The 12061-nt window shown below is 37.3% G+C and overlaps 1 protein-coding gene across 1 annotated transcript; it reads right to left on the bottom strand.

Moving 5' to 3' along the window:
* Positions 1-6107: 6107 nt before the first annotated feature.
* Positions 6108-11754, bottom strand: LOC147653737 (uncharacterized). Its single transcript, XM_086885309.1, has 7 exons — positions 11681-11754; positions 10263-10335; positions 9667-9894; positions 7942-8077; positions 7568-7666; positions 7280-7423; positions 6108-6258 (listed from the first exon to the last, which is right to left on the bottom strand). Exons 4-7 carry the CDS (start codon positions 7977-7979, stop codon positions 6201-6203), a joined length of 339 nt encoding a protein of 112 aa, XP_086741435.1. The 5' UTR covers positions 7980-8077; positions 9667-9894; positions 10263-10335; positions 11681-11754; the 3' UTR covers positions 6108-6200.
* Positions 11755-12061: the final 307 nt, after the last annotated feature.

Raw genomic sequence — 12061 nt, 5'->3', positions numbered from 1 at the left:
GAATTGTGTGGTTTTGAGGAGACTTGAAGAATTTTGAGGAATTTTTCTTAGATTTTGTGGAAACTTGTGGAGGTTTTGGGTGATATTTGTGTGATTTTGTGGGATATTGAGGAGATTTAGGGATCTTGAGGGATTTCTCATGTATTTTGTGGGAATTTGTGGAGATTTGGTGGGATATTTTTCTAGAATTTGGTCGTGTTTTGAGAAGATTTAGGGAATTTTGTGGGATTTTTCCTGGAATTTTCTTGGATATTGAGGAGATTTTGTGGGATGTTTGTGGAACTTTGAGGGACTTTTCTGGAATTTGGTGAGATTCTGTAGAGAACTGACGAATTATCAGGGATTTTTCATGTATTCTGTGGGAATTTGTGGAGATTCGGTGGGATTTTTGAGGATTTTGGCCGTGTTTTGAGAAGATTTAGAGAATATTGTGGGATTTTTCTTGAATTTTGTTGGATATTGAGGAGATTTTGTGGGATGTTTTTGGAACTTTGAGGGACTTTTTAGGAATTTGGTGAGATTCTGTAGAGAACTGACGAATTATCAGGGATTTTTCATGTATTCTGTGGGAATTTGTGGAGATTCGGTGGGATTTTTCTGGAATTTTGGTTGTGGTTTGAGAAAATTTAGGGAATTTTGTGGGATTTTTCTGGGATTTTGTTGGGTATTGGGGACATTTTGTGGGATGTTTCTGGAATTTGGTGGGGCTTTTCAAGAATTTTGTGGTATTTTGAAAAGATTTAGGGAATTTTGTGGTGTTTTTTCTTGAATTTTGTGGGAAACTGCTGATTTTATGGGGCGTTTCTGGAATTTGGTCGAGTTTTCAGAAGATTTAGGGATTTTTGTGGGATTTCTGTGGGATGTTCTGGGAATTGGTGGAGATTTTGTGGGACATTCCTGTGAATTGGTAGGGTTTTGAAATGATTTAGGGAGTTTTGTGGGACTTCTCTGGAATTTTGTGTGTTTTTTCTGGAATTGTGTGGGATTCTGAGGAGACTTGAAGAATTTTGAGGAATTTGATTTAGATTTTTGTGGGAATTTGTGAAGATTCTGTGGGATTTTTCTGGAATTTGGTGGGCCTTTTCACGAACTTTGTGTGGTTTTGAGGAGACTTGAAGAATTTTGAGGAATTTTTCTTAGATTTTGTGGAAACTTGTGGAGGTTTTGTGGGATTTTTGTGTGATTTTGTGGGATATTGAGGCGATTTAGGGATCTTGAGGGATTTTTCATGTATTTTGTGGGAATTTGTGGAGATTTGGTGGGATATTTTTCTAGAATTTGGTCGTGTTTTGAGAAGATTTAGGGAATTTTGTGGGATTTTTCCTGGAATTTTGTTGGATATTAGGGAGATTTTGTGGGATGTTTATGGAACTTTGAGGGACTTTTTAGGAATTTGGTGAGATTCTGTAGAGAACTGACGAATTATCAGGGATTTTTCATGTATTCTGTGTTAATTTGTGGAGATTCTGTGGGATTTTTCTGGAATTTGGTAGAGTTTTGAGAAGATTTAGGGAATTTTGTGGGATTTTTCTGGGATTTTGTTGGGTATTGAGGACATTTTGTGGGATGTTTCGGGAATTTGGTGGGGCTTTTCAGGAATTTTGTGGTATTTTGAAAAGATTTAGGGAATTTTGTGGTGTTTTTTCTTGAATTTTGTGGGAAACTGTGCTGATTTTATGGGGCGTTTCTGGAATTTGGTCGAGTTTTCAGAAGATTTAGGGATTTTTGTGGGATTTCTGTGGGATGTTCTGGGAATTGGTGGAGATTTTGTGGAACATTCCTGTGAATTGGTAGGGTTTTGAAATGATTGAGGGAGTTTTGTGGGACTTCTCTGGAATTTTGTGGGGTTTTTCTGGAATTGTGTGGGATTCTGAGGAGACTTGAAGAATTTTGAGGAATTTTTCTTAGATTTTGTGGAAACTTGTGGAGGTTTTGTGGGATTTTTGTGTGATTTTGTGGGATATTGAGGCGATTTAGGGATCTTGAGGGATTTTTCATGTATTTTGTGGGAATTTGTGTAGATTTGGTGGGATATTTTTCTAGAATTTGGTCGTGTTTTGAGAAGATTTAGGGAATTTTGTGGGATTTTTCCTGGAATTTTGTTGGATATTAGGGAGAATTTGTGGGATGTTTGTGGAACTTTGAGGGACTTTTCTGGAATTTGGTGAGATTCTGTAGAGAACTGACGAATTATCAGGGATTTTTCATGTATTTTGTGTTAATTTGTGGAGATTTGGTGGGATATTTTTCTAGAATTTGGTCGTGTTTTGAGAAGATTTAGGAAATTTTGTGGGATTTTTCCTGGAATTTTGTTGGATATTAGGGAGATTTTGTGGGATGTTTGTGGAACTTTGAACGACTTTTTAGGAATTTGGTGAGATTCTGTAGAGAACTGACGAATTATCAGGGATTTTTCATGTATTCTGTGGGAATTTGTGGAGATTCTGTGGGATTTTTCTGGAATTTGGTAGAGTTTTGAGAAGATTTAGGGAATTTTGTGGGACTTTTCTGGGATTTTGTTGGATATTGAGGACATTATGTGGGATGTTTCGGGAATTTGGTGGGGCATTTCAGGAATTTTGTGGTATTTTGAAAAGATTTTGGGAATTTTGTGGTGTTTTTTCTTGAATTTTGTGGGAAACTGTGCTGATTTTATGGGGCGTTTCTGGAATTTGGTCGAGTTTTCAAAAGATTTAGGGATTTTTGTGGGATTTCTGTGGGATGTTCTGGGAATTGGTGGAGATTTTGTGGGACATTCCTGTGAATTGGTAGGGTTTTGAAATGATTTAGGGAGTTTTGTGGGACTTCTCTGGAATTTGGTGGGGTTTTTCTGGAATTGTGTGGGATTCTGAGGAGACTTGAAGAATTTTGAGGAATTTGATTTAGATTTTTGTGGGAATTTGTGGAGATTCTGTGGGATTTTTCTGGAATTTGGTGGGCCTTTTCACGAACTTTGTGTGGTTTTGAGGAGACTTGAAGAATTTTGAGGAATTTTTCTTAGATTTTGTGGAAACTTGTGGAGGTTTTGTGGGATTTTTGTGTGATTTTGTGGGATATTGAGGCGATTTAGGGATCTTGAGGGATTTTTCATGTATTTTGTGGGAATTTGTGGAGATTTGGTGGGATATTTTTCTAGAATTTGGTCGTGTTTTGAGAAGATTTAGGAAATTTTGTGGGATTTTTCCTGGAATTTTGTTGGATATTAGGGAGATTTTGTGGGATGTTTGTGGAACTTTGAGGGACTTTTTAGGAATTTGGTGAGATTCTGTAGAGAACTGACAAATTATCAGGGATTTTTCATGTATTCTGTGCGAATTTGTGGAGATTCTGTGGGATTTTTCTGGAATTTGGTAGAGTTTTGAGAAGATTTAGGGAATTTTGTGGGACTTTTCTGGGATTTTGTTGGATATTGAGGACATTTTGTGGGATGTTTCGGGAATTTGGTGGGGCATTTCAGGAATTTTGTTGTATTTTGAAAAGATTTTGGGAATTTTGTGGTGTTTTTTCTTGAATTTTGTGGGAAACTGTGCTGATTTTATGGGGCGTTTCTGGAATTTGGTCGAGTTTTCAAAAGATTTAGGGATTTTTGTGGGATTTCTGTGGGATGTTCTGGGAATTGGTGGAGATTTTGTGGGACATTCCTGTGAATTGGTAGGGTTTTGAAATGATTTAGGGAGTTTTGTGAGACTTCTCTGGAATTTTGTGGGGTTTTTCTGGAATTGTGTGGGATTCTGAGGAGACTTGAAGAATTTTGAGGAATTTTTCTTAGATTTTGTGGAAACTTGTGGAGGTTTTGTGTGATTTTTGTGTGATTTTGTGGGATATTGAGGAGATTTAGGGATCTTGAGGGATTTCTCATGTATTTTGTAGGAATTTGTGGAGATTTGGTGGGATAATTTTCTAGAATTTGGTCGTGTTTTGAGAAGATTTAGGGAATTTTGTGGTGTTTTTTCTTGAATTTTGTGGGAAACTGTGCTGATTTTATGGGGCGTTTCTGGAATTTGGTCTAAAGCAAGAGAAAAAACCCCAAACAAACACAACCTTTCAGGCAGAGAAAAGATGTGGTTGCTCTTGAAGAAAGCATTTCATTCTGCCTGGAGAAGAACCTGTTGGGAAAAATATTAGCTTTTAGCAAAATGGCACTGTGCTGTTGCACTTGTTCTAGCACTGGGAGAAAGAACAGGCCCGTCTGTAAGGCTCCTGCAGCTCACCCTGGCTGAGGGTCATTGACCACTGAGCACTGCAGGCATCACTGGCAACAACGATGGTGGAAAATGGGGAGGGAGCAGGATAAATAAATGTTTGCCATTGCCTTAGCCAAAAAAACCCCAGACATCAAAAGCAACCCACCCTCAAAACAAAGCTATGAAAATAGTTTGCCTCTGAATTTAAAGAACTTCAATTAACTCTATGATGTCTGCTTTTGGTTCAGCATTCATCAATCTGAATTTGAATATGCACAGGGTAATGAAAGGTAACTGAGGCTTAAAAATCATGTCTATTGACTTGTGCATAGCCTATACTGAAGCACATTAAAAAGCAGCGTTTTGCTTGAAATCTGCACGGTATTAACTTCATTCAGTCTTACACTCACTAGGTAATTAAATACATGAAGAAATAGATTTTTTTTTTTTTTATTAAGAATGCATTATTAATTAGGAAGGCATGGCTTTAGCAGAGTCTGCTGATACCAACATTACTCAGCTAAGTTCAAAGTATGAACACAAGAACTTGATGACAGAAGCAATGTTCATCAGAGCCTCAACAAGAAAGTTGCAGTTCCAAGTTTTTCAGATGTCCTACACTTGCTAAGGCACCTCCAGAAAGAGGAGTCAACTGAAAATAGCACAGGAAATTTGAAACCCATTTCTATATTTTTCTTTTTTTTCCTGAACTTTCTTGTGGGCAACAGAAAACTCCCAATATGTGGAATGCAATGTAGTTTTTATGCCAGAGTCATGAGTCATCCCCTCAGTTCCAACCTGATCCAATGCTCACTTGAATCTTGGAAAGGCTCAAATCAGCAAGATGAAATTAAAATTGTATTCATGAAAGGAGCTCTTTACTCTCCATTCCCCTCCCTCCCCCAAATACATCAGCACCAAGTGAGAAAGGCTCGATTTGAAAGATAATTATTACACAATTAAACTTGGACATAGCTAGTTTGCTACAAGTTCCAGCAGACAGACAAACAAGAGCAGAATCAGAGGTTATCAACCTCAATAGAAATTCCAGCTCATGCTTTCCCCAAAAGCCTCATTTAATTTATCCAGGATTAAAAAATAAAAGAGAAATGAAAAAAAAATCACATAAAAGCATTTCACATAGTATATAGTGAAATACTATCATTTCCACCTGAAATATTCATCATCATTATTATGTTTTTCCATACTAAATTACAAAGTCTCCTGCACCCATCTTCCCAATATCTCATTCTAAGTGCTTGCTACTTTAATCCCTTAGGAAGCAAAAGGAGCCTCAGGTGTCTCTGGATCAACAGAAACTAAACAACACAGCTTGACAAAGTATATCAAATTGTCAATCAACTCAATATAGGTTTTCCACTCCAGAGATAGCTATCACCAGCTGATGAATTTGGCTAGGGCAGGTTTAGTGAAGAAAAACTAGGTCTTTATTACCAAATCAGTTAGGAGTTGTTCTACCGTACTGCCCGTAGGATGGGAGTATAAACACCATATTCTTCACAGCCTCATCCACAAAGAATTCCACCTTCAAATTAAGGCTGCTTTGGAGTTGGACCAAACCAATGAAAACTCACTCATCAAACACAGTGATGGCAGCATGCTCAGTCTTTGCAATACAAAACTGGCAACTAACAGCACATTCCTGATCACATCTCCAAGGCTGAGTGTACAGAACTGCAGTGGTGGCCAGGCCCTCGCTGACTGCCAAACCTCCAGCCATCATCCCTTCCTCTCACAGCGACAGGGCAGAAAATAACAACAGCAGAAACTAGAAAGCTTAAGCTAAAATCACAAAGGTCATTGATGAAACAGACTGGAGTGCTTTAGAAACTAGCACGCAGATTTAGCTGAAAACAAATCTTATTGATCACCAATTACAATGAATACTTAATTCTATCATTCTGCATTATTATTAGACAGTCAGAGACAGCCAAGCTGACCTCAAGCATGCTGAAGCATCGGGGCCAAGCAGTGCACATCTTCCCAGGAGCTGATTTACCCATCGTTCTCAAGTGAATTCACCTGCACACAGCCCCACCGTACAACTGCTAGGCTGCAAAATAAAAAAATAGCTCTGCTTAAGAGTCAAACCCCAGGACATAGACCATATGAAAGGAAGAATGAAACCTGCAGCATTTGGTTGACCTTCAATGCCCTGAGAAGATGACAAATTTCCCAAGATGAACAAGTGCCCAAAATACAAAGCAAAGGACTGACTTTTAGGGATCAAATGTTAAATAGGCCTGCGAAATTGGAGTTGTTAGGTTGCACATGAAAGAAGGGAAAAAAGAAAAAACCACCCCAACCCTCAACTGCAATTTTACATCCCTCTTGGAAAATTTGCTTTAATAAGAGAGAGGAATGGATACAACCTTCCCCTCACCTGGAGATTTTAATCAATTCAAGCCATTTCAAATCTGGCAAGAAAGCCCTACCACAGTCCCCATCAAACAACATTGCCTTTCATTTTTGCTTCTCAGGACTACTTCAGAGCAGTCTAAATAACAGCAAAGAAGGAAATTCAAGTTGCAATTCAAACACTAAGCTCTGGAATCCCACATTGCCTTCAAACACCTGCATGAAACACTAACTTCATGCTCTATGCTCCCTGCTTTCTTCTAGTTTACTGCACAGTGCATTATTTACATAAAACAGAATTTCTTCTGTGGGAAAGGCTTGCATGGTACTTCAAAGCCTGAATAAATCAGGGACTGCAGCTTGAACTAACAAAAAAATCATCCAAAAAATTCCTTTCAATATCTGCATTGTATTACCTTATCATGCTACCTGTCTAGCTGAGTTATTCAGGTATCCACACCAGAAATGACAGACAATGTCTCTCTATGATGATGTGATGTTACTTCAAATGAAAAAAAACAATAAATAAAAATCACAGATTAATTTCCCATACAAATGATGACTCACTACTCCCAAATCCTTCCTTATAGCAGGATGCTCACTTCAGTCTGGAAGTCTTCATGTTGCAGCCTGCAGGAATCAGCTTATTTCCTGTCAAGGGCTGGAAAGCCTTACAGGAACTGGTTTTGGTTGAAGAACTTCTCCAAGGTGCTTACCTGTGGGACTTATCCAGGTAAGGGATGTTAGCTCCCTCTTCTTTGAGGTTCAGTGTCCAACCACTCCTACTGCTGGTAAGAAGAACAGAAGAAACATCTGCCCATAGCAAGGACTGCACTGGTGGGCAAAGTCCAAATTCCATCCTTCAGGGAAAAAGAAACAAAGACTGAGGAATTCATGTCTGTTCAAAATTTCATCCTTGACTACTGAAAGCATTGGAAGCACATGTGTATGTTTAAAAATGGAATTGTCCTCATTTAAGAATAAAAATAATTTCATCCCATCACCATTTTTCTTGGTCCAATCCTGAACTGCAGATCCAAACAGCTGAGAAAGCATGGAATAGTCTGCTGGACAGCATTAAAATGAGCAACTCCTGTATCTTCCTAAGATAAGAACACAAATCACAAAGAAAGGCACTCTGAGAAAAAATTTCTTAGAGGAAGACCTCAATTATTTTCCAGCAAGGCAGGTAATATGCATTTGGCTATTTGTTAGAAAAAAAACCAAAAAACAAACCTGTTTTTATACAAGATTTTACTCATATATTAACTATCACATATTTTGCAAAACAAAAAGAGACCACAGCAAAGTAAAATCCCAATTTTTTCCTATATTTAAGCTGTGATAGTATGTCTGAAATGGGAATCCAGAGCCTCACCAGATTAATATCACCACTTGGACCAGAGAATTTGCCATATCCACTTCTTCTGGTTTCGTTCAGTTGGAGCTTCTGTTTGTACAGTGATGATGGCTCTTGAACATTCTGGGATTTAAAGTAGTCCCTGAAGAGATGGCTGACAAAAATATGATGTTACTTTCAAGATGCTTTTTAATTATTTCTACCCTCATCCAGAACCTGCAATCATCTGATCTCCTTCACTATGCTCCAAGCTCATTAAAACTGGAACGCTAAATAAGAATATTCAAAATATTTTGTTTTGCATTGCTAAAGGCACCACTGCAGGTACTTGACTCATCCTTCAGACTGTAAATAAATAAATGAAGTCTAGGACAGGTCAAATAAAGACACTATGTTTTCTGTGTTTTGTTGGGGTTGGTTTTAGAAGACTTAGGAGATTTGAAACAGATCTTTTATTAAGGAATTGTTCCTAAGGGACTTGACTTACAGAAATTAATTTATACTTGGCAGTGCATTTGATTGATTGCAGTTCCTTTTTTTCAAATACAAACCAGCATTTTCACTACCAGGTGTGGTGGTTGGAAATGTTGGGACTGTAGAACACTGCAAGGCTAATTTCTCCTCCAGTCTCCATCATTTTTATGTAGCTCAGCATTTTCTCATCCTTACTGAGATCTGCTGCAAATTTAAAATACCCTAACAGGGCTGAGAGAGTATTGCAACAGTGTTTATCTAGTGTATCATTACAGTTCTTGTTACCCTAATTCCACAGTTCTGAGCAACAACTCTCATTTTATGGGCAGGTAATTGAGCTCTATGATACATGAATTGATTTGCAGGGGAAATACATTAAAACCTGGCTGGAAAAGAAAATTATTCAGGATCTTCACTCTGATTGCCTTTTACAGCTACCACTCTAGGACCACTGAAAGAGCTTACTTTAGCTCATGTCAATGAAGCTACAATTCAGTGTTTGTCCAAAAAATGTTCACATTCTAAAATGAAGGTTACTGTGGTTTCCTGAGTTATAAAGGCAGAATTAAAGATTACTGCAGATTCTTAGATCAGGACCACTTCCCAGCTCAAGAACTATTTAGTGGGAAGAGCCAAGGCAAAAGGCAGCATTCAAGCAAGTGTTGCTGATCAAGTGAGTTATGGGTTCTACATGAAAATGTTAGCAAGGGTGATCCAGTCAGATCTCATGTCTGCCTGTGGTTCAGCACTGCAGCTGCTAACACCCAGAGCACCAGATCCAATCACTCCTGAGGAGCAGGTTTGTTCAAGCAGGCACTGTTGTTTCAGGACCAGTGAAAGACAGGACAGAGACAAAATTGATAGTACTCCCTCAGTGCAAACAGAACTTGCCCTGCGACAAATTTGCTCCTCTCTGGCCCTACTTTTAACATCCCTGCTCTCAAATTCCTATTTTTAGCAGCTTCTCATAAAAGGCATTCTTACTCAGAGAAGTGAATGTTAGAAGTGTTCATTTGAATGAAGCAAACAATTAAGCAACATCTTCCCTAAAGTGATTTTGTAAAAGTTATGGTTTAGTTTTCTTCCTAATTGCTTGGAAAAATCGGATTGGCGCTGGAAATGGGAAGGGTTGGCTAAAAGGAGTCAGCTGATGGGAAGCAGCCAGTAACTCCTGCTGCTGCTGACCTGCTGCAACTCCCAGGTTAAGAGGACAAGTGCCTCATTTGTAATCAAGTCTATATAAAACACAAAAGAGGCAGAAGGACAAACCTGGTTCATAAAGGCAGCAGTCTGTGACCAAAAGCAGCAGAGTCAGCAGCCAGTGTTTCACTCCTGATGAGAGCCCACTTGCAAAAGTTCCACTTGAGTACCTGCTGCAGAGCAGAGGCTGTTCTTCATTGATGTGTCAAACCATGACAGCCATACTTCTGTTGCTATTCAAAGAACAGGGATAAACTCCGGGGTTTGTTAGGTTTTAAATAGTTTCCAATTTCAGGCCTAATAGAAGGCAAAATGGAAAATATCACATGTAATAGGACTTAAAAATAGAAATACGGAAGAACACAATGTTATACTCATGTTACCTATTACTTTTTTCAGCTGAGCAAAGTCTTCACAAACACTATAAATACATATCTTTTTCCCCCAATGAAAATAATAATAAAAAAATCTGTCTTGTAACCTGAAAGAAAAGAGATAAAACCAAAGCAAACCTGATTCTTGTAAACAGAAAATGTTGCTTAAAAATTGAGTTTGGGGAGCATAAATATTTAATTGCCTTGAGCATGTCTTAGGAATTCACATTTACTCAAAATAGTGTCAAGAGCAAACAAAACTGCAAAACAATCTCTTTTAGTAGGAAATACCTTGTGAGAATCAAGTGTTTTCTTATCATCTTTCACTGTTTCACTTGATGTCTGAATCTTCTAACTCCAACTCCTAGAACAGCATCAGTGGGGGAGAGAGACAATGAACACTCCTTCTGTTATTTGACTGACTGCAAGGTTTTGACATGTAGAGTATTAATAAAAATAATTTATTCTCACAGGGTTTTGTCAGAATAACAAGCTGGTAGCTTTAAATATGGTTAAGAAAATTTTATGTATGTTAGGAAAAAACAAACAAAAAGAAACATTTGCAGTAGTAGGACAAAACCATCATAAAAAAGGTATATAGCAGATATACATATTTATATTCATATATATATATCTCCAATTTCCCAAAGCATTGCTCTAAGAATTAGACAAAACTGGCTACAAAATTCAGATTTTTTAGGTTATTTATTGACTGTAAAGTGAATCCTGACTGACAATAAATATCACTGGGGAACATTAATTATTAAATATACATTGTCCAATCTTTAACAAATCAACTTTAGTAAGAACAGTTTTAAATCTAAAAATAAAAACAATTTCCAAGACACTTATTTTAAGTAATTGCACTAAGAAATAGTAAGACCTTATATATAGTTAAATGACTAGCAGCCAACTCACATCATCATAGTAAGAATAATATATATGTACTGCAATTTTAAGTGTTATGACTTCAAGAACTTGTAGTAATAACCAAGCATTACTTGCTAAATAACACAAAATTTGTCTGATTAAGTCTGTTTAAAAGAATATGCAATGGGAATAACTAAGAGCTGAAATTAATGGTGTTAGCTTGTAAAGACAGAAATTTACTTCTTACAAGTAGGAAAACATGCAATATATTCCTATACTTAACACATGTTCGTAGTACAGACATTCCTGTTAATAAATTTCAGGTTAAAATTGACAAATGTGACATGTTCTACTATATGGAATTTCTTCAAGTGGCTGTTGTTCCATCGGACAACACAAACTAAAAAATGTCCTGCCTCTCAGAAATATTATTCTGTTTCTACTCTTTACTTTATTTTTTTATTTTTTTTTTTCACTTTTAGAAAAACACAGATTTTTTTTTTTTTAGTATTAGAAAAATATAGGACAAAAACAAGGCTTAAGTTTTAGATAGGGAAGAGAGAATAAGGAGATGCTTTATAAGCTGAAATATTTTTCTCTTAAAGCTATGGAGATGGACAACCATGTTCTGAAAAAAACTCCTTTAATTCATGACAGAGTATATTGGGAAGCATGGAGTGTTCAAAGTGTGGATTTTGAGTAAAAAGTAGAGTAATTGTGATACAGTGAGGCGCTGGAACAGAGTGGAGTGAAGATTTGAGGCCTTGAGGGCAATGAGAAAACTGTTTTCCTGCGAAGCTCACAGAGACAGATGAAGAGGACTCATGGCCCATACACACCTCAGAGTGATGTGAAATGGGAGGAGTGAACTCATGGCAGATTTCCGGGCAGCTGGCATCAAACAAATAGAAAACTATAACAGAAATATTTTTCTTGTGAGAAACTCCATAGATTAGCAGAAGAAGATTTCTGTTTCTATACAAACACTGATAAAGAGACTCTAGCAAGAATTGGGACTGTTTTAAACACCAAAGTTCCAAAGTCTTTTGTCTCTATCTTGTCATGTGAACAAGGGAATGCTGGGTAGTGCGGGATAAAAGGGTTTTCTGAAAGTTTATTCTGGTGTTCTTATTCTTGTAGTTTTGTGAATAAACTTTCTTTATTCCTTTTAAGTTTTAAGCCTGTTTTGCTCTTGCTCTAATCCATATCTCACAGCAAGA

This window comes from Cyanistes caeruleus, chromosome 4, assembly GCF_971803275.1.
Source record: "Cyanistes caeruleus chromosome 4, bCyaCae1.hap1.1, whole genome shotgun sequence".
Lineage (NCBI taxonomy): Eukaryota > Metazoa > Chordata > Aves > Passeriformes > Paridae > Cyanistes > Cyanistes caeruleus.
This window is presented reverse-complemented; position numbering and strand designations above follow the sequence as displayed.